The sequence below is a fragment of the Hetaerina americana genome, unplaced genomic scaffold, assembly GCF_022747635.1.
Source record: "Hetaerina americana unplaced genomic scaffold, ioHetAmer1.1.p SCAF_3, whole genome shotgun sequence".
NCBI classification, from domain to species: domain Eukaryota; kingdom Metazoa; phylum Arthropoda; class Insecta; order Odonata; family Calopterygidae; genus Hetaerina; species Hetaerina americana.
The window spans coordinates 79,203,347-79,224,470 of NW_027286874.1; the positions used below are offsets into that span (position 1 = coordinate 79,203,347).

Below are 21,124 nucleotides of genomic sequence, written 5' to 3' on the forward strand. Positions count from 1 at the left end.
TTAATATTTTCATTGACGACAGCTCGGAAGTAGGTAAATTATGAGAAATTTGAAAAAAATTTAATTAAACAGATTTTTTATAGAACAGGCAAATGAATTTTGTTTAAGCTAAAATTATCACAATAAAAAATTCTGATTAGATAAATTAGAAACCTCCATTAGTCCCATCTTTGACCCAATGTAATTGAATCATTAACAAAATGTTCCTTGTTGATATTGTAGCCAGGTAAAACAAAAATGTTTTATTCAAACAATAGTAAGTCATACAAGTGGGTACAATTATTACAATATATTTCCCATTCTGCGTGCATAACATGTTCCTTTCCTTTATTTAACAAATTTTTGCATGCAGCTTTGACAAAACACCAGAGATTAAAGAATAGTTATGAAAAAATTCTTCTGCAACGAAAACCAATGAAAGTTCAACATCCATCCCAAGAAACAGTACAAACACACTTACTAATACAACAAATGTAGTTTGAAAGGGTCTCAGAATCACCACCAGATTTCAGTGCTAGCACAATAAGTATCCTGCATAGTAATAGGTAAACCTTTATGAGTAAACACATAATGCATCAGTGCTCTGGGAAGAGATCTGTAATGTGGACACCACTATTTTGTTACTCCCATGTGGTGGTTTGTGAAGATTCGAGCAGTAATTAAATACTTCATAAAGATAGGTATGAAAGCTAAGGAAATTCATGAGAACTTTCAGAACACTCTTTGGAGGACTACTCCTTCATATTCAACTGTTGCAATGTGGACAAATTAGTTTAAATTTGACTGGGACAGCTTATATGATGATCCATGTAGTGGTCAGCCAAAATGGGCCATGGAGGATCGCCGACTGAAAGTGTGAGAAATCACTGAAGCTGTACGGATATCATCTGACCAGGCAAATATCACATTTTAACAGTGGAGTTACATATGAGAAAATTATCGGCTAGATGGGTGCCATGACTCTTGACACGGGATTAGAAATGCAGCAAGAATGGAAATTACCAAACAATGTTGGAGCCATTTTAAGAGCAACCAACAAGATTTCTGAACCACTTTGTGACCACAGGTGAACCTTGCATCCACTACTATACCCCTGAGTCAAAACAGCAGCCAAAGTGGTGGAAGCATGTTGATTCATCACCACCAAAGAAAGCAAAGGCAATATGGTTGGCTGGAAAGGTGATGGCTTTAGTTTCCTCGGATGTGAAAGGGATTCTGCTGATAGATTACCTTCCCACTGGTGAAACAATTTCCAGACAATACTATGCCAACCTCCCTGGACCAACTACAGCAAAAGATACACGAAAAAAGGCCAGGTTTGGCAAGGAAGAAAGTCATCTATCATCAAGACATTGCATGCCAACACACAGGTGTTATTTGCCATAGCAAAAATATGTGAACTAAGATGCAAATTGTTGCCGTACTCTCCTTATTAGCCTGATTTTGCTCCATTAGATTTCCATATCTTCTCCAAGCTAAAAATTGCCTTCAGTGGATGGAGATTCTCTTAAAACAAAGAAATAAGAGCCACAGTAGATGGGCCTGAAGGATTCTAATTTTCAAGATTGGACCAAGACCAAGAACATTGCTGCACCAAAAGCATTAGTCTACAGGGAGACAAAATTGAAAAATAAAAAGTTTCACTGAGGTAAGTCATTTATTTCTATTCCATTCCGAGAGCTTCTCAAATTACCCACATAGTTATATGAGTACATAATTATGATACAGCAAGTTTAAAACTTCTTTCACAACTGAAATTACTTTGATCTGCAGATATGCACAAGAAACTTAAAAGCTGATCTGTTGTCACATTTGATCCAAATGGTTTGGTCAAAATGCTTGACTTCATTTGGATACCAAATAGGATGGATGGCACCTACTCAATCCAAGAATTGAGCTCAGTCATAATTAATAGTGAATTTTTATAGCCCTGAATATTATGTATGGAAGCCTTACACATGGGCTTGTGATAAAGCCAACTCATGATTCAGAAAATATTACAAAAGCAATTTCAAAATTCACATGCTTCACAGAAATAACATATCTTTTAAGTGCGAGTGATTTCAAAAGATGATTGAGAAGTTCATGATGATTTACTCTAGCATGGTACATATTTAGCATCCATCATATTAACTGGAGGAACTTTTCTTAAGGTTCCAAAGGTTAGTCAATTTATGAGCCTCAAAAAGTCATAATAGATCAATGGCATAATGTAAAATGAAGATATGATAAGTATTTGAACAATAAAAGTAACATGCAAGGATGAAAAATTGAATTAGTGTCAAAAAGGTTACAAAATATAAACCAAATTTAAAAACAGCATTTAGTTAATATTTAAAATTAAATATATATTAAAATAAAAATTAACTGTAATTACTTTTATATAATGTCAATTATTTTTAATACATTTTCAATGAAATTCACATCATTATTATAATGATTAACTCACTGCAAGAGAGTTCCCAATAATATTAAATGCAAATAGGGAGTCATGTTTGAGGTTCCATTTGCACATCCTCTGTTGAAAATTGAAAATCTCCACCTTCTACTTTACCCCCAATTCGCATCTGTAATTGAGCATCATGTTCCAACTGGACTAATTTCTTCCTCCGAGGCTCAACCCAAGTGCCAAGCCATTCATTCACAGTGGACATGTGGAATACAGAGGCCATGTGTCTCCGCAAATACACTTCAACTGAAGCAAGTTCAGTAAGGATACTATCATATGGAACAATAAAGAAATTTTAATTGTATATTAACAAATATCTTCCATAAATTTTTGCATAATACCATTCATCACTCAAAAGTATAACATAACATACATAATCAAAAATCATTTTCTATATCTCACACCACTTAGAATTATGATATTGAGCAAACCAAAATAGCAATGAACTCAAAGGTAATTTTTGACATGTAAGGGTAGAGCTCACCTATAGAATGTCAAATCTAATACATAGAGGGTATGGAGGACAAATCCTTCCCATGTATCATGATGGCTCCAATTATCGGAAACCAGAAAATTACATTCCTTTGAAATTAGATGAGATAAAACACATACTCACTGCTTCTGACACAACAGTGGAGTGTATAAAAATAGCCCTATTTCTATATTGATATAAAAACTTAATAGAAATGTGTACTTCAGCTAACTTATACACCAGGTGCATATACAGGGTTCGTCCGGAAAATAAGTGTACTGATTTTTTCCCGCCGCTCCAGGCGCGCCCAGCACCGCTCTGACGGGCTGCGATTGGAGGGGGGTATGTTGACAAGCGACGCTGAAAAAGGCAGTCGGCTCTGAGCTGTGGTGTAGTGAGGAGCTCTGTTAACGCGAACCTCCACGCTCGACCCACGTCACGGAACGCGATGCCGAAGCAGCGTTATTCCATCAAATTTGCGGTAAAGCTTGGGAAATCGTCTACCGAAACTGTCGGTATGATTAACCAGGCTTACGGGGAGTCAGCCATGTCCAGAAACATGATCTTTCGGTGGCACAAGATGTTCGTGGAGGGCAGAGAAGAGGTCGACGACGAGTCTTCGAGAGGTTCCCGATGATGCCTTCGCGGGAGCGTTCCAGGAATGGGAACGCCGCTGGAACAAGTGTATCGACTCACAAGGGTCCTATTTTGAGGAATATTAGCTTAAGATATGTAAAAGTGTAATAAATTTTTTTTCCTGAGCTCAGTACACTTATTTTCCGGACGAACCCTGTACATACGCTCATGTGGTCATTATCATTTATTATTAATGGTGGTCTACCAGTTAAGGTAGGTTTTGCATGGATACACAGAATTACCACTACTACATTTCAAAAGTATCACCCAACACAACATAAAGCAACATTCTACGCAATAATAAACCATTCTTCACGTCTACATATTTTTTGCATCCTTTCATAGTAGTAGTATTTAGGGGAGGCGACTGACAGCTGAGGTCATTTGGGCCATTAGGGATGAACAGGAAAGGATGAAGGGAGGAGAGAAACCCGGTGTCAGCATTGGCCTACTCTTGACGAAAGGCGCCAAGTGGTCCGCAGCTTAACGTCCCATCCGATGGACGGCGTACTCACTCAAAGTACCCTCCACAAAGCACCTCAAGTAGGGATCGAGATACCACTGAAAAATATTCGACACCGCAGGGATTTGAACCCGGGCCTGGGTGGGAAGCCAGTACGACAGCCACCGCACCAACGCGATCCCCGCATCCTTTCATTCTGTTCTACATGGCTATTCTTTGCTTCCCCTACCAGGCTAACCTAACATTCTCCTCCATATTAGTCTTCAACATCCCAATGCCAATTTAAATGCCCTGATTCTACTTTTCTTGCCTCATTTGAATTTCTTCAAAAACTCGCTCTTCTCCAGGTGACTGAGAAAGCCAAAACGCTCTTCACAATAAAGGCAGGCCAGGGAAAGATATTAGCCCCCTTCCCTCATATGTACATTTCACATGCCATTTTACTTCGCATTGGGTGAGCTCTACCTTCACCAATCTAATCAAATTTTGATTACCGAGGTTTTTAAATAGTCGACAGAATGATATGATGTCAAGGACTTGGTGGTTGTCTTTTATAGCATGAATAGCTACTGTGAATCGTTAACAAAACCTGCTTCTGATTTGAAAACAAGTTTCTGATTTACTAGCTTCTCTATAAAACTTTATGTTTTATAATTATACATCAACTTGTCTATTTGCCTATTTATTATCAACTGTTACCACATGTTGATTATTAAATAAAGAACACAATTTTTACTTTTTAAAAGGGATTGAAAACATGGATGAAGTAATTTGCTAGCCGAATCAAATTTTTTTTAAGTCCCATTAATGATGGAGAACATTTGCAATAAAGCTGAAAATAACATCATTCATAGTTGCAATTAGGCATTCATAGTATAATAAATGAAAAAAGAGCACAAAAGTATCCCATTTATGTAATTTATCCATATACTCCATGCTTACCTTGAAAACGATGCTAGAATACTTTCTATCTGCATAGGGTTAGTGTAGGAGTTTCTTATTTGCCATTCATTGAACCATGTTTCCACTCTAAAGTATAAGAAGAGAAGAAAAAATCACTTAGTTTGGCAAGATGTTTTACACACTTCGGCTGATTGTGTATCAAGATACATGCAGAAAAATTTCCACTGTGATCAAAGGAATAAGTCGGTAAGCATGCATCCAGAAATACAATGCAAAAACTGTTAAACTTTCTATTTTAATTAGATAAATAAGAATTTTAGTTGCAAGGGTATTAAAAATTCATTTCAAAGATGACTTGATTACAATGCAAGTGCTTCTCCAGATACTAAGCACAGTAAGAGTCTAGCAAAAATATAAACCTGTTTCAATATTGGCAGAGCTTTACAAAATTATTTGAAATACACATACGGCATTACGTTTTCCTACTTAATGAACTCTATGACGTATTGCCAAATAGGAAAGTCAAAATCAATGGGCCAAAAACATTTTTGAGAGGGGAGCACTGAGGGAGGGAGATGCATTTGGTAATGAATTTATAATAACTCGGAATTAGAATAGATATGTGAAATCATATTTTACCATTGGTTTAAATATTTAACCATTGGTTAAAGAAAACCGTAAGTAAAATCATGTGATTGGTGAATTTTTTATAATACTTGCAGATGCAGTTAACTTCATTTTTGCTGCTAAAATAATAAAGCTATTATGACCCAAGGTATTATAGTATCCATTGTTTGCAATAAAAATCAAAGAGTAAGTTACGTTTTCTATTAGTCTCTTGTATCACTGGCATGAGAGTCAATAAGTTAGGGTATGATGTATGCAACAACAATTGCAAGGATTAACAAGGCAAAGATGGCAAGAGCATTATCAACCAAGTTTTCACTTTTAAAATAATCAATCAATAGCAATTAGAGTACCAGGTATAACCACAATTTTTTCTCTTTTCTCACCAGTGGAACCTGCTTCTCATCTCTTAAGTGACAGTTCTCAAATGTACCATGGGGCCTAACAATATTAGAGGATGAGTATTCAAGAGGTTTGGTAATATTTTCTTGTCAATGAAATTACTTAATCATGACAATGTGCACACAGTATTTCACTCATTTGAGTGATCAACACGAAAATTAACTGAACACAAAGATTGGACAATATACATGTACCAATAATACATGTAATTCTGGTTCAGCAGGGATTTCATTTAAAAATTTAGTTCATGCTTGACCAATAAAAATTGTTACTGATTTATCTAATGCTAGTTTACACTATATCATTAAACTGATTGCTATTTAAAAATATGGGGCTGCAGTTCCAAAACTTTCCATGAAAATTGTACTCACAGAAATTGCAAATGTAAGATGCCTTATTGAGCAGAATGTTATAAACTGGAATGATAAATCAAAACCATTGACTCCATATGGTTTTTGTCACATACTCTTCCTCAATAACAATATAATATTAAGCAAATGAGAACAATTTATGAATTCATTGCACCCATGAGCATATGCCTCAAACCTCGAGCGAAATATCGGAACGTGGATTTGCTTACTGCTTTATAGCATAGTCAAGAGACAAACATTTTATTTTGCCTCAGAGCAAAGATGAAATTATGAAATAAAGTCACTAGAAGTTAAAAATCACTCAAAAAGGCAGCAAGGTTTGGGAAAATAACCTTTAAAAAAAGAACCAGTACACAAGTCACCATGCAATTCCAATACCGACATAGTGTGTAAGAGTAGTTATGTGAACTTAAATACAATGAAAAAAATGAAATAGTACTTACTGATCACCTTCAATAACAGAGCGAATTTTATCCTGAAGGTTACTAAACCATTCAACACCAACCATTATCTCCCACCCAGGAAATTCTAATTTACCTTGGGTCAATAACTGAGGCCTTAAAAAGGATACAAGAACAAATTTTGTAGGAATATTTTATTTACATTTCAGTATAACTTCAGATCTCAAATTCAAAGAAATTGTGGTAGATACCATAACAGTATCTTTTAATCGAACTTAATACAGTGAGATTAACATACAAACCTTGGATAAGGATTCAATGATATTGAAGGTGAATATCCTAAATCCTTGGATACACTATCATGAATTTCTGGACTGAAACTACCAGCAATCCATGATCGAAGGCATAGAGCAAGACATGGAATACCAACTGGTAGCATTTCACAAAGTGTTGCAAAGTGATCATACCTGGAAGCAAATTAAAATCACTTTTATATATTGTAGGTATTGACTTAAGTTGCATAATAAAATTAGTGGAACATCTTAGATGGCAAAGCCAAAAGCCACTAGGATTAAAATTATCTATTTACTGGCTAAACAAGACAAAGTTTGCATTATCGAGCAAAAACTAAGCCAATAGTGAAAAGGTAATAAGACAACACTTAAGATGCAAGATTAAATTCAACTTTTCAAGGCCATCTGAGGACAAATAGAGGAATACCCAATTTTCCAGGGTGTTCTACATCCAAAGAAAATGCGGGAGATGTCGCAACAGTAACTTTTAATGGAGTCATCCGTTAATATGCATTTCAATGCAACAATTTCAGAGTTTAAAAATCATTGGCCTTGACCGGGATTCGAACCCAGATCTGGGTTCGAATCCCAGTCAAGGTCAATGATTTTTAAACTCTGAAATTGTTGCAGTGTTCTACATCCTCGAACAAACATTTACTTTTGGTTTATGTTACGACAAATATAGTCAGAGGTTAATAATTATTGACTGCAGGTGTAAGAAATGACATAAAACAATCGGTAGTCTCATTGTGGTAGAGAATGTAACATTATATCCAGCTGTATGGTGAAAGTAAATATGAATGTGCCAAGAATATTAAGTACACCATCTTGATAATACAAGGATATGCTGAAAACTAATGCATACATGCTTGTAGACCACAAACAAAAAGCAATATCGTGCAAAAAGTACACTCAAGTACAATTCTTAAGTTTCAAAATCAAACATTTATTTTTCAACATAGTCACCGTTAAGGCTAACACATATCTCTCAACGTGTAAAACGTTTTTTCATTCCATCACTGAAAAACTCTTCCAACTTTTCTCTAATCCAGGACTTGACAGCTCCCATCACCTCTGCGGTCTGCGGTGTAATGATTACCCTTGAGGTGTCTCTTGAGTTGAGGAAAAAAATAAAAATCGCAAAGCTCAAGATTGGGGGAATAAGGAGGATGCGTAATCAGTTCAAATTTCAGGTTTTGCAGAGCCTCTCCAGTTGCGCGTGAGGTGTGTGGACAAGCGGTGTCATATTGCAAGATTATTGGTGCCCGGCCACCTTTAACACTACAAACTCGACATCAGAGGTGTTTTAGAGTCTGTATATACTGAGAAAAATTTACAGTTGCCCCTCACTCCAGAAAATCGTTCACATTCACTCTGTGAGCATCCCAAAACAAGATCAACAGAAGTTTTTTAGCAGATGGTTGTTTTTTGAACTTTTTCTTGACCACAACCAAAAATTTTTACTACCCATCAATTTACAGTTGACCTATCAACAGCATCATCACCATACACAGCCTTTAAACGACAATGAATCTCAGCAGGAGTCACTTTTTCAGCAGTTAAAAATTTGACAACAGCACGCTGTTTAACATATGTTGACATAGCACTAGAACTAATATCTATACTTCTGCTTCTCGGAATACACTGGATGAATGAAACGACCTCAAACCTGCACATGCATGTTGAGGGGGAATGTTACTTCCACATGCCACCAGGAGTGCTTCTGAAGGTCATTTTGTTTGTGGTCTACAAGCATGTGTGCATTAGTTTTCAGCCTACCCTCGTACATCATACCTGTATTGTAATTACAATTTATTAACAGTGGCCCTTGGAGGAACATGAATTTCTTAGAAAATAAGATTCTAAAAAAAATGCAATGCACTACTTCACAGAAATGACGCAACTCAAAAAGAATGCCCAGGGTTCAGGGCAGTATCACTTTAGTTTAATAAAAATTTGTCATCATCAATGCACTCAAAAATTCACTCACAATCACAAGAAATTAATTTCTTGGCATCTATTAATACAAGGAGGAAAATTAAATGTTTCCTCTTAATAACATAACCCACAAGTGAACAGATAACAGAGTCAAAATAAACAAAAACTAAAACTGTTAGAATAAAAAATAAAAATATTCAGATATCAAAATATTTAGGTCCTTTCTTTCACTTGAGGCATTTACTTCTACCTCAATTTGTATTATCCCAATGCAATATTTCCCAATGTTGGGCAAGTATGGTGAGGTCTGTGAAGAAGAATTGAGTTACCATAGCATGAATTAGTAGCTCACATGCATCTCAAAATATGTCAAATGTTTCCAATACTGATTCTTCCAGGATATTTGCCAAATCCCCTAATGTTTCCAGAGTTTTGCAGAAGGGTGAATTCCATTACTTTCCAATCTATCCCAGTTCATGTTGCTTATAATGAATTTTGATTCAGTTGCTACTCTATCTATCAAAATACTTATTTTATTCCTGTAAAACCCATTTGGCATGCCCCCATTCACACATGAACAATATTACTTCGCAGAATGAAAGAATTATTTCAAAGTGTCATTCATATATTTGTAGGGAAACCTATATTTGTTTGATTAAAAAAACGGTATTTCACTTAAATCAACATAATGGTTTAGTAATTTTAAAAATAGATATTTATGTGCAGTGCGCTTCATTTTCATGTGCTCTAACAATTTACTGATTACATTACAGAGAGCATTCAAAAATATTTTATGATCATGATAATAACAGCAGCATAGCTTTTGTATGATAGCAACAAATGAACAGCATTCAATTTCTCTTCATTAAGAGAATACATTAAGTAAAATGAAATTTGAAATTCAACCCATTAGTTTCATAAGATATAAAAATTCACTGATTTTTTCCTTCTCATATGACTTATTTTTAGAAATACATACCTCAATAAAATTACATCAAATACCATGCGATTACAGTCACACAATGCATCTAGTGATACATAATATTTACTATAAATGAAAATCTTCAACAGAATATAAAATAATTTATACACATAGACCCTTAAAAAATTATACGGAAATAATGCTATTAAATTACATCCAATACCTAAGTAAAAGTTTGATACTATAGTGTGCACAATCAATTACGATTACACATGATGCAAATAATAAATAGCTCACTTTTTGAAGTTAATTTAATACAATAAGAATAAATTGGGACAACCCTAAGCATTATAAAAATCTACAAAATTCTGACCTTGACCAACCAGTCAGTGCAACACCTCTGAATCTTTCAAATTTCCCAGCCTCTTCAGTCAAGATTTTAAGCCATGTCATATGATTATTAATATGGTAAGATGGTATAGGAAGCATTCGACTACTGCCAGTTGCTCCTTTGAAAGCTGAGGCCACCCAAAAATTAGGAAATATTTTAGAGTATTTTTCCCACATATCTATAAAAGAAGATTAGAGTTTCATGAGTGAATTTCATAAATAACAGAAAATTGAACACAATAGCTATATGAAATCATTTAACTACTACCTTTCATATACAAATTTCCTCCCTGTTACATGTGCAGCTCTAAACTATGAAAAAATAATATATAATATAAAATGATGGAGGAGGTTACAAACTACTGCAATTCTTGTTTCACAATTGAGGACAATTCCACTGTGACCCTTGCCACTTTTAACTCAAGGGCATTTAGTATAAAAGCTATGTTAAAATCACAGTTAATAGATCAAGGGTTTAGGAGAAGTATTGAGGTGATGCTGCACAACTCTCAATATCACTATACAAAAAAATCTAGGGGCTGGTACTGCCCCTGTGACCAGATGTTAGATGAGAAAGTTGAGGGATCACTTTTATAGGCTCTACACACTATCTCTTTCTCCCCAATTTTCTGACAGATTGTTCATACCGTAAACACTAAACCTACTACTATCCTTTAATGTCACTACCAGTGCCACTTCTTACAGAACCTTTGGTTAAACTCAAAAAGTGCACCCATCATCGTCTAACCATGAATATCAATGAGCTTCACCCCTCTATACTGTTGTTCTGATCTGTTTACTCTCCTCCACTTTCCCAACTTGCTTATTCGAGGCCCTCTTCCCTCTTGTCCTTGAATGCCTACATGACACACACAACCTCCTCATTTCCCGGATGGTACAAAAGTAACACTTGCTTTGTTCAAAGTTTTGCATTTCTTTCAAAAATGGCTAGAAAAAGATGAAACAGAATAAGATGCATTAAAGCATATATATATGAAGTATGGAATATAACAAAGTACTTTACTTCAATAACACCTACATTCCAAAGTGAATATTCATCAGTACAGAACAAAAATATAGAAAAATAAGAACAACAAGATACATATTTCCAAAGCTTTTAAATGCAGGCAAAGATAAAGCATTATTATAATGAACATCAATTGAAAAAGCAAGGCTATCTGGGAGCCCATTTTCTAAAAATATCACAATGAGAGATTAAAAAAGTTAAGAAATAATAAAAGAAGCAGATTAAAATTAGAAGAGACCTCAAAATAAATGGCCAGAGAAAAATAAGAAACAGCATAAGATTGCCAAGTCTGACCAGGATAAAAATCTGTCCAAGGGCAGGAAAGGGTTATTCAAGTAATGGGTAAGACAATGTATTAATGCCAATTTTTGACCTTCCCTATACAGAACTGCTTTCCTAGCATTCATTCAATGCTTGGAGAACATAAAATATAAACCTCGGAAAATCAAATATTTCTCCATTATTTTCAATTTAAAGGGCATGTGTCTTGGAGTGAACCCAGGGACGTTTCTTGGAGTTTCAAATTTTTCTATCTGCACCAGATAAAAAATTATTACTTCATTCTAAGTTCTATATATGTATATATTATAATTAATTTAATATAATTAAATTTAACTTGCGAAACATTTCAATTTCCATAATTTCAATAGTTTTAAATAAATACATTTTGCAACATAGCTCATTACTCTTTCCAGTATCCTATGCTCATTTCTTAAGGATTATATTATGCATGCATGTAATACATACATTTCCAAAACAGGTGTATAACAGGGAATTCAAATATATACCAATGAATTCCATAATGAATGTGCTTATGCAACCCTTCCAATCTATCCCTTCTTCAATTAAAGCCTTTAGAGAGTTATCATACCTAAGGATATGCCCTATTAGTTTTACTCTTCTTATGGTGAGTATCCTTCATAAGCTACTCTCATTACTTGCTCTTTAAATTACTTTTGTTTGATTTCCATCAATCCACTTTATTTTCATCATTCTTTGGGAGCACACCCTTTCCATTGCCTCCAAGATTCGTTTCTCTGCTACCAAATTGCCCATGTTTCACATCCACACAGAATGAAGAAAAAAGGTGCAATGCACAAAAAGAGACTCCACATATAAATTTCAATGAATCACTTCTTTATGCTCATGTAGGTAGTAATGGCCCTTTAAAGTTGTTTCTTTTGATTGAAAGCTTTCTTTACCATTCCTATTCTGCTTACTGTATCCCCATTGCTTCATTCATCGTTAATGATCTCACTGCCTAATAACTTAACTCTTATCCACTTATCTCAGTATGTCTTTCCCTCGTCTTGCTGGGAGATTTTATTCTCTACTTCAACTGCAGACAATTACCTCAGTTTTAATCTTGATTATCTTGAGATTGTAATTTCCCATCTCCATCATATTGCTAATTATCCTTGCAAGGCCTTTCTTCTTCTCTGCAAGTATTGCTATGTTATGGGGGATCGAGATGGTGCGGGGGCTAACGTACTGGCTTCCCACCCAGAGGCCCCAGGTTCAAATCCCGGTGGTGTTGAATATTTTTCAGAGGTATCTCGATCACTGCTTGAGGAGCTTTGTGGAGGGCACTTCGAGTGAGTACGCCATCTGTCGGATGGGACGTTAAGCTGCGGACCCCTTGGCACCTTCCGTAAAGAGTAGGCTAATGCCGGGTTTCTCTCCACCATTCATCCTTTCCTGTCCATCCCCTATGGCGCAAATGACCTCAGCTGTCGGTCGCCTCCCCTAAATATTACTACTCGCTATGTTATCTACAAATTACAGCATATTTATCCTTTTTCATTGAATTCTTGTGCCACCTCTAATATTTTCTTCGATCTTGTTATTTGCCTTCCCAATGTGTAAAACATATTAAACCATGAACATTTTTAAATATTCAATTGTTCCTGGCTCAACCTGGTGACTGGTGAAAAAGGAATGAGGATGGACTAGTGGGAAGAACTTGAAATCAGAAAGAACTCAAAAACGGGTCATGTGGTTAATGATTTATTGTTTGAATACCTCTCCCCAATCCTGGAAGTACCCCTTTCCCTCACAGATAGACCCGACAAACCCCCCCACCCCACCCCACTCTAAACCAACCAAACACCTGTCCTGACACTTAACACCCCTCTTCCCCCTCCCCATCAATGCCAATCGCAACTCCATTTTCTTTCGCCTCCTCCTCTCCCCCCTCTCTCACCCACCCCTCCTCTCCCTCATGATTGGTATATAAGTGAACTGCGACTGATTTATTTTGTACCTGATGATGACGCTTGAGCGTTGAAACCGGTTGTACGCCAATAAAGGACAGTGGAAAGTTACTTTGTACTCTTAATTTCATGAACATTTTTATTAATATAAATGCAAAGGAAGATTTAAGAATTAGATTATTATTCATACTAATCAATAGATTGTAGTAATGATACACTCTGAAGTTTTTTTAAGATAGATGTTGATCTCCCTCTGATTTCATTAAAATTTATTTAACTATGCTTGCAAACTACAAGCACCCATTTTTCATTATAAAAGAAGAGAAATTAAGGGGAAATATTAACCACATACATTTTGATTGTGATATCCCTGATGAGGCCACATTTCTTTGAATTAATGAAAGTAGTTAACCTATTTTGACAATTTGTATAGCAGTGGACTATTAGGTAACATTGGGCGTTAGAGTTAAAGGTAAAAGTTTTCTAAGAACCTAACTCATCCTTTTATAAATATTCATGACATAATATTTACCAATTCACTTTTTGATAGCCATAACACTTAATTCAAGGTAAAATTCATATAATTACCAGTAGGGAGTTGAAAGTTATCTTCAGCTCTATAATGCCATATCATGGGTTCCACATATTTCCCCAGATCATACTCTGCAGGAAAAAACACAAGCTTAGCCATGTCTCTTGGAGCCCTCCTTCATAAAGTGACAAAAAATAAATTCAAGTATGTAATGCAAAAATTTTCATAATGTCACTTCAACTAAGAAATTAACAACAGATGGCATAAACTATAATATGCAAACTCACCCATAAGGATTTCTGTGCTCATACCCCTCAGCATATCATCCCAAATAATTATACCCAATGAAGGATATGTATTTTGAATGAACTTTGCTACAGCTAGCACATGATTTAAAAATAGACGAGATTTTCTATTTTCAGGCTTTTCTAGAACCACTTGAGCTTGACATCTTTCACATAGTGCCATGTGCCACACCTTGGATTTGAAATAGATATATCAAATGAAAAGATTTTTGACAGAATGAAAAACCTTGGCTGACAGGTAAGACCCAAATGCCATTAATATAGCAATTATTGCCAAATTAAGAAAAAATAAATTAAATATTCATGTATTAACAATTAATATCTGAAACTGGCAATGCAACTCAAAGGCTCATCAATTACTCTAACAATGGCTCCAATTGGTTATTGAGTAATTTCTGTTTTATTTTTCACAGCAATACAAACAAAAGATGAAACTCAAATGAATGATCACAATTGTTTATGTCAAAGGGTCTCAGCTGGTGTAACACATCAGCATATTGTTGCACCGCAACAAAGTCCATAGTTTAAACTCTAACTCATTAGCCAACATTTGAGGTCCTAATACGTACAAAAGTGACATTGAAAATTTCAATAAAAACCATAAAATTTTGGACCTTCAGGTGATTTTTCAACCAGCAGGATTAATCAAATAGTTTAGATTTTTGCAGCAACTTTTACAGTTTGCACAACATTTTTATCCATTTAATATAATATTCTGCTTGCATTACTAGAAATTAGATCCAAAATTTTATTATTACATTTTAGATTAGATAGAAATTAGATTTCTTAATTTTTTTAGCTATGTTACTTTCATACTTTGTACCTCAATCAGTGCTAGGTACTTCCATAAGAAATATATGCAATGTTATTTTTACAAATACAACTAATTATCCTGAAAAGAAAACTGAATGAAATAATGTTCATTTAGGTATACTTTATGTAGTTCATGCGTGACTTTTGAATGAGTACCATACATCACATTACATTGTAAATAGACATATTTTCTTTAAACCACAGATAAGACATATGAAAAGCTAAAGATTTTTATTTAAAAATTGTTCAAAAATGAATTATTAGATGACAATTTGAAAGAACTTACCTCATCTGCTCCAATATGGAGGAAATTTATGTCGGAATGGAATTCAACTATCTGTCTTATCATGGCCTTCACCAGAGTCAGTGAATTGGGATTTGTTGGGCACATTGAGCTGGGATAGTTTTCAACTTCTCTCAAATTATGGAAAGTTTTGTGTTTTAAGACAAACTAGATTCAAATACAAAGAGAAAACATATGAAGTTAAGCATTCATATTGCACATATGCATATATATTAGGGTGCAGATAAAAAAAAACAAATTATGAGCTGTGATAGAGAAGATTTCATTTTGCTTCAAACAGATGTTATTAGAATTATTTTCATCAATTAATATTAAGGTTTTTCACACCTGGTTTGAACGTTCAAGGGTAGGGAAATTCACTATACACACTTATTAGCATTTAACACTCGATATCTCTACATTTGAACTCCTGCAACTAATATTTTTCTGAGGTGTATCATTTTAGCCATCTATTATAGTTTCAAATTAGATTAATTATGTGAACTACATCTCAGTTCACTCAAAACTCAACACAGAGTTAACCATACATCAAGTTTTGCTCATGCCTATCAGGCACGTCACTTTTTATTTATATGTCAATTTTTTATTCACATTGAATAGTTGAAATGGTTATCACTGACTGGCTCTACAGATATACTGTATACCTTTCCCTGTGCCGTCTTTGGTTCCCCAGAGGGTAACAGCACCCAAAAAATTACACAGCCTGGGTGAAGTTGAAGGTGCCCAGGTATCAAACCTAAGCCCTCCAGTCGGTAGTCCAAAGCTTTACCAAGTTTAGTCCCCACAGGACTCTCTTTTTTTATCTGTGCATAGCAAGTGACTACAGCTTGTTATTATATGTACACATCTCATTTCCTTGAGGACAACAAGAAAATTCAGAAGCCCGCTGTGGGATGAACCAACTTTTTAATAAACTTAGGAAGTGTTCATTTAATACATTGGATAAAACAAGGCAGTGTGACACCACCAAATTTTGATAGGATCATTTCCAAATACATAGTTTTTTGCAGTAAATTGCAGGGCTGACACTTAGAGTTGTCTCATCTTCATCAACTCTAAGCTATTTGCTTCAGTTTTACTCACTCAGCATCCCAACCCCTGAATGTGTGATCTCTTTTCCGCTAACATAGCTAAGAGAGTGCTCTCTGAATAGGTATGCATTGTAATGATCTGTCCAAGTCCACAATCACCCTATGGGGTACAATAGCTACCTTGTAATGCTAATTTTCTCATGAAAGTGTGAGGCACTATTTTAGAGAGAATGTGTTTTTATAGAAAACATCTTCACATAGAACTTCATTTCAAAAGTGGTTAAGGTTATGAGTTCTTCATTGTAATCAGAATTTGAAATGTATCCTCTTAAAATCCAGTAACACAAATTTAACCACCACACAACATTTAGCTTTCCAGGATCCATATTGGCCAAATCTTACGGGTATTTATCACAGACAGTTGCAGAATGCACCCATTGGAGATCTGATCTGTTCTCAGTATTTCCAAATCTCAAGTGTTAATACCTCTGGGTCTTCAATCTTATTCAGTTTAAAGAACCCTATTTCTCAGAGTCTTGAAGAGCTTTCTCAATTGAACTGGAGAACAAAAAAGAAATCAAATGGCCTTCCTTATACCATATCAGTAGTTCATTGGCAAAGAAGCAAAAATACTTTATTGCAAGGACCTTCTCAGTGAAATCATAGTAGATGAATACTTCCTAGTAGTAAGTGGCCTACCTACCCAGTTAAATTATCATGGCCTGCAATTTAAATCTTTCACATGCCCACTCTCTCTAATCCAAATATGTAGTAGTACTGTCATTGACAATTATGGTGTAACACCAGGGTGGAGAAACATGAAAAACATACATCTTCGGGAGATTAAAAAACTATAATGTGGACAACATACAAAAACCTGTGATGAAAAATGTTTCCTTTTTTTATACATTCATTTCATCTTTCTGGCCAGCACAATACAATCCCCTAAGATTATTCTCTTGACTAAATTTGGTTTGAAGCTGCACCAGGAACAAAACGTGTTCTCTCCTGATTTTTGGATTTCAATGCTCCAATTACATCAAGAGGCTTTCATACCTGGAAGAGCATATTTTGGATAATTTTCGACTAATTTGGCACATAATTTGCATGATCGATTAATTTAAACTGATGATGGATGACTAAAACATTATAGTTTAACTAATGATATTTACTCTTTAGGTCACCTAGGAGGTAAAAAGCGGTGAAACTGAGTGCCAAGCAAGAACAAGTAATGTACTTGCATTTAACAGAGCAGTATTTCCTCAAAAGTTCAAACTTGATGAAGTAAACCTTAATTTTGAATGATATTACTAAAATTCAAATAAGGTCTGTTTAGAGAAAGAAAAGGAAACATTTTTTCGATTTAATATTATATGTATAGGATATTCATTTTCAATTCTATCAAAGTGCACATGGCATAAAGCTAGAAATTAATGCTGGAACAATTTACCACATAGTTGAGTGGTATATTTAGCTTACTTACATTTCATATTTATTAATATGTAGCATTGGATCTAGTAACGATAAAACTTGGAACAAATTTTCTTTGAAATTAATCCCTATCAGAGGTAGGTAACTCACTGGTGATTTATCTTAAAATTGAGCCAAGAGGTGAATTTCCTAATGATTCACATTAATACATGTCAAATATTAATTACCTCAAGATGGCCAAACGTCTGCACTAGAGGGATAACAATTAACCCATTTTGCTTTGCAAGCTGAAGAAGCAGTGAAGCATCTTCTTTAGAATATAATCCATGGTTTGCAGGCCCACTTGACCCAATGTCAGCCACTTCCTCGGCATATGGAAATGTGTCCTCCCATTCAATAAGAATCCCAGTAGCACCCAATTTTTTAAACACAGGAAATATCTGGAAAAATTGACACCATGATTTATAAAATCACACAAAAATGATAATGCATACAACTGGAATTTCTTTCCTAGTCAAATCATGCTTAAAACTTCGTCCACCAAGCCGCAAATGGTGAACAGGCCAGAAGATGTAGCAACATTTAGCTAAGCAGCAAAATAAATGAGCATGCTCACAGAAAAAGTAATGAACTTTAATTGGCAGCACCTGAGAGGTTTGAGGAGTTTATTGACTGGGTAAAACAAACCCAACACAAAATGCACCATATTTTAAGGTACTGTAATCAAGTGACTGGACTCCACCAGAGAATGTCTTCACTTATCCTATTACCCATAGGCCATTATCTTTATAATGCTGCAATGTGGGATGCAATAAGGTCATATGATTAAGCTGCACCTACACAGAAACACCGAGGGTCAACATTTGTGCCAAGACCAGGGTCTACGCTGGCTCCACAAACTACATTTGGTAATGCATTATCTTCCTGAATTGGCCAAAGATTCATCCTCCCCAGAAGAGAAGTTGAGCCCATATCACCTCATGTAGAGCAGGGTAAAGCAAAAATGTTCTAATTAAATCAAGAGGCTTCCATGCTTGGAAGATTATACATAGAATACATCTTGATAAATGGAGCTAGAGCAGTTTATCAATGCAATTGTCTATAGAATAGCTGACAATGCATCTACATCAGTAGAGAGGTCAACCTTACACTGTCTGCCATTATCATGGGTTGCATGTGTAATAAAAAAATATGCATAAGAACCGGAGATGACAATGAATGGGTTGAAGACTGCAAAATTATTGGCTGCTATAAAACAGTGGCACAATAATTGAAGAATGGAGTCTCAAAAATAGTGGAAGCATATTATTATAGGTAATTTACCGGTTAAGGTAGGTTTTGGATAAACATAATGTGGAAGCATATATGTAAAACAATTTTAAGAGTTTATTTAGAATATATATAATATATATATGATACAAACGACAGATTTATGTCGATGCTGGTAGCAATGGAAGATAATCAGATACCAGAGTGTATCTAAGGTGTTCTTTTTGTGCGCTTTGGCTCCAAACCCACAAAAACCTTAAATGTTTCTCTCAATAATTAGATATTCATTTTCAAAAAAGTGAAACAAAATATTTTCACATCAGTTTCCACAAATGTGTTGCTTTGAAGATAGCATACAGTTTAATAATTTTAATACTTAAGTCCATAACCAATGTGCACTTTTATATTCGGCGATTTGAATAACATTTTATTCAAAAATATAATGTTGCGCTTTCGATTCAAATTCCAAAAGCAAGTCCATAGTAATTATACAACCTAAGGTCCACAAAATCCATGGGAATTTTATTGGCTATAAATTGGAACATTATTGCATGGTTCAATTATCTCCCCATGTGGTGTGCTGCTAGCTTGCAATCTCTTAAACTGCAAAACTCGCATCATCCATCCTACAGTAGGTTATTTACGTAACCAGGTATTTATCCATTTCATATTTTCCTTCTACTCTCAATTTTAACAGTGAACGACCGACATTGAATGGGCTAGCATTATGTCATGAAATTTCTATGGACAAATATGGGGTAACAAAACTACTGAAAAGTGATAAATGCATTTGGTAGCTGCACTCACTAGTTGTTTAACATCACTGGTGATATTATCGCACAATGAGCCAGCCGGTTCATGATATTACTGCAATGACTCTTGAAACAAAATATTAAAATTTATAATGAATAAAATAAATTGTGCAAAATCTCCTAGGTTCCGTCAAATCTAGCACTTGAGCAGTAATTTCCACTATAAAAGACGAAGCAAACAAACACTTACTTTCTCAAAATAAGAGGTTTTTGGTGAGGCTCCTTTGAGGTCCAAATGAACTAGTCTGCAATAGAAAATTACTGCATGATCCATCCAAATATTAACGTTTAATAACATGACAATATTTACTTTTCTGTATAAACCACCCATATATTTCCATTCGACTGAAAAAAAACAAAATTACCTATGAGCTGAAATAATATTCTGCATTGTAGTTAGAACAAGTATTCTCTGCTTCGGGCTTTCCAATCCATCCACACTTATCCAGCTGTTATCCGAAATTTTAAACACGAAGGGTTACCCCTCAATACTTGAATAAAAAGACGTTCGAGAGCACACAAAATGTTCTTAAATACCGTCCGAGTAGGTTATTAGTTTTCAGGGATGGGGAAATTATAGTCATAATAGTATAATACATTGGCAAACTTACCTTTCCCCACTATCTAATTAAACTATGTCTTTTCACAGAGAACTTTCCTAAGTTCCATTCGCTCAAAAAAGTGTCCTTTACAACGGCAATTAAGGTGAATATGTGAATGTCAATCTGAAATATTTGCATTCAATTACATTGAGCGAGAATGCCTTTCGTTGAGCATTTAACTCTCAATCAACTCCTTGGGAAATTACGAAATTTTACCCAACTAATGCCAGCCACTTATGTCACCGGTCTAAGAAGGCAGATTTGTTTTGTTTCTGCTAAAAAATCTGAAAAAGCAAACATAAATATAACGTTAGAGATTACTTAAACGATATCATCCCTAGATAATAATTATTCTATTGGAAACTTCATATTTCCCACTAAATCACCCTAAATAACCACAAACAATTTATTTTACATATATCTCTTTCCTAGAACTCCCCACTCATCACAATTCGGTTCAAATTCAGCCTGGAACGAAGTTCATCGCCATTGGCCAAACCCAATTGAAGCAAATCAAA

General features: G+C 35.0%; 1 protein-coding gene across 2 annotated transcripts; it reads right to left on the reverse strand.

Moving 5' to 3' along the window:
- Positions 1-235: 235 nt before the first annotated feature.
- Positions 236-21,052, reverse strand: LOC139690210 (hexosaminidase D-like). 2 transcript variants are annotated; one of them, XM_071587506.1, is made up of 13 exons: positions 20,616-21,052; positions 20,370-20,495; positions 20,195-20,249; positions 18,151-18,363; positions 15,444-15,608; positions 14,327-14,516; positions 14,096-14,170; positions 10,251-10,446; positions 7,027-7,191; positions 6,767-6,880; positions 4,963-5,049; positions 2,450-2,718; positions 236-847 (listed from the first exon to the last, which is right to left on the reverse strand). In XM_071587506.1, the coding sequence occupies exons 2-12, from the start codon at positions 20,393-20,395 to the stop codon at positions 2,490-2,492; spliced, it is 1,515 nt and encodes a 504-aa protein (XP_071443607.1). In that variant the 5' UTR covers positions 20,396-20,495; positions 20,616-21,052; the 3' UTR covers positions 236-847; positions 2,450-2,489. The 2 variants fall into 2 exon arrangements, with proteins under 2 accessions (XP_071443607.1, XP_071443606.1); XM_071587505.1 differs by lacking the exon at positions 236-847 and having other exon boundaries at positions 2,331-2,718.
- Positions 21,053-21,124: the final 72 nt, after the last annotated feature.

What these genes read in the sequence shown, in the direction of transcription:
- LOC139690210 (XM_071587506.1), bottom strand. Translation starts at nt 20,395, where the DNA reads ATGCAGAATATTATTTCAGCTCATAG. An exon ending in TAACTTTCAACTCCCTACTG is followed by an intron (nt 10,447 to 14,095) that starts GTAATTATATGA and finishes CTTCTTTTATAG; the next exon opens with ATATGTGGGAAAAATACTCT. An exon ending in TCTGTTATTGAAGGTGATCA is followed by an intron (nt 5,050 to 6,766) that starts GTAAGTACTATT and finishes CTTATACTTTAG; the next exon opens with AGTGGAAACATGGTTCAATG.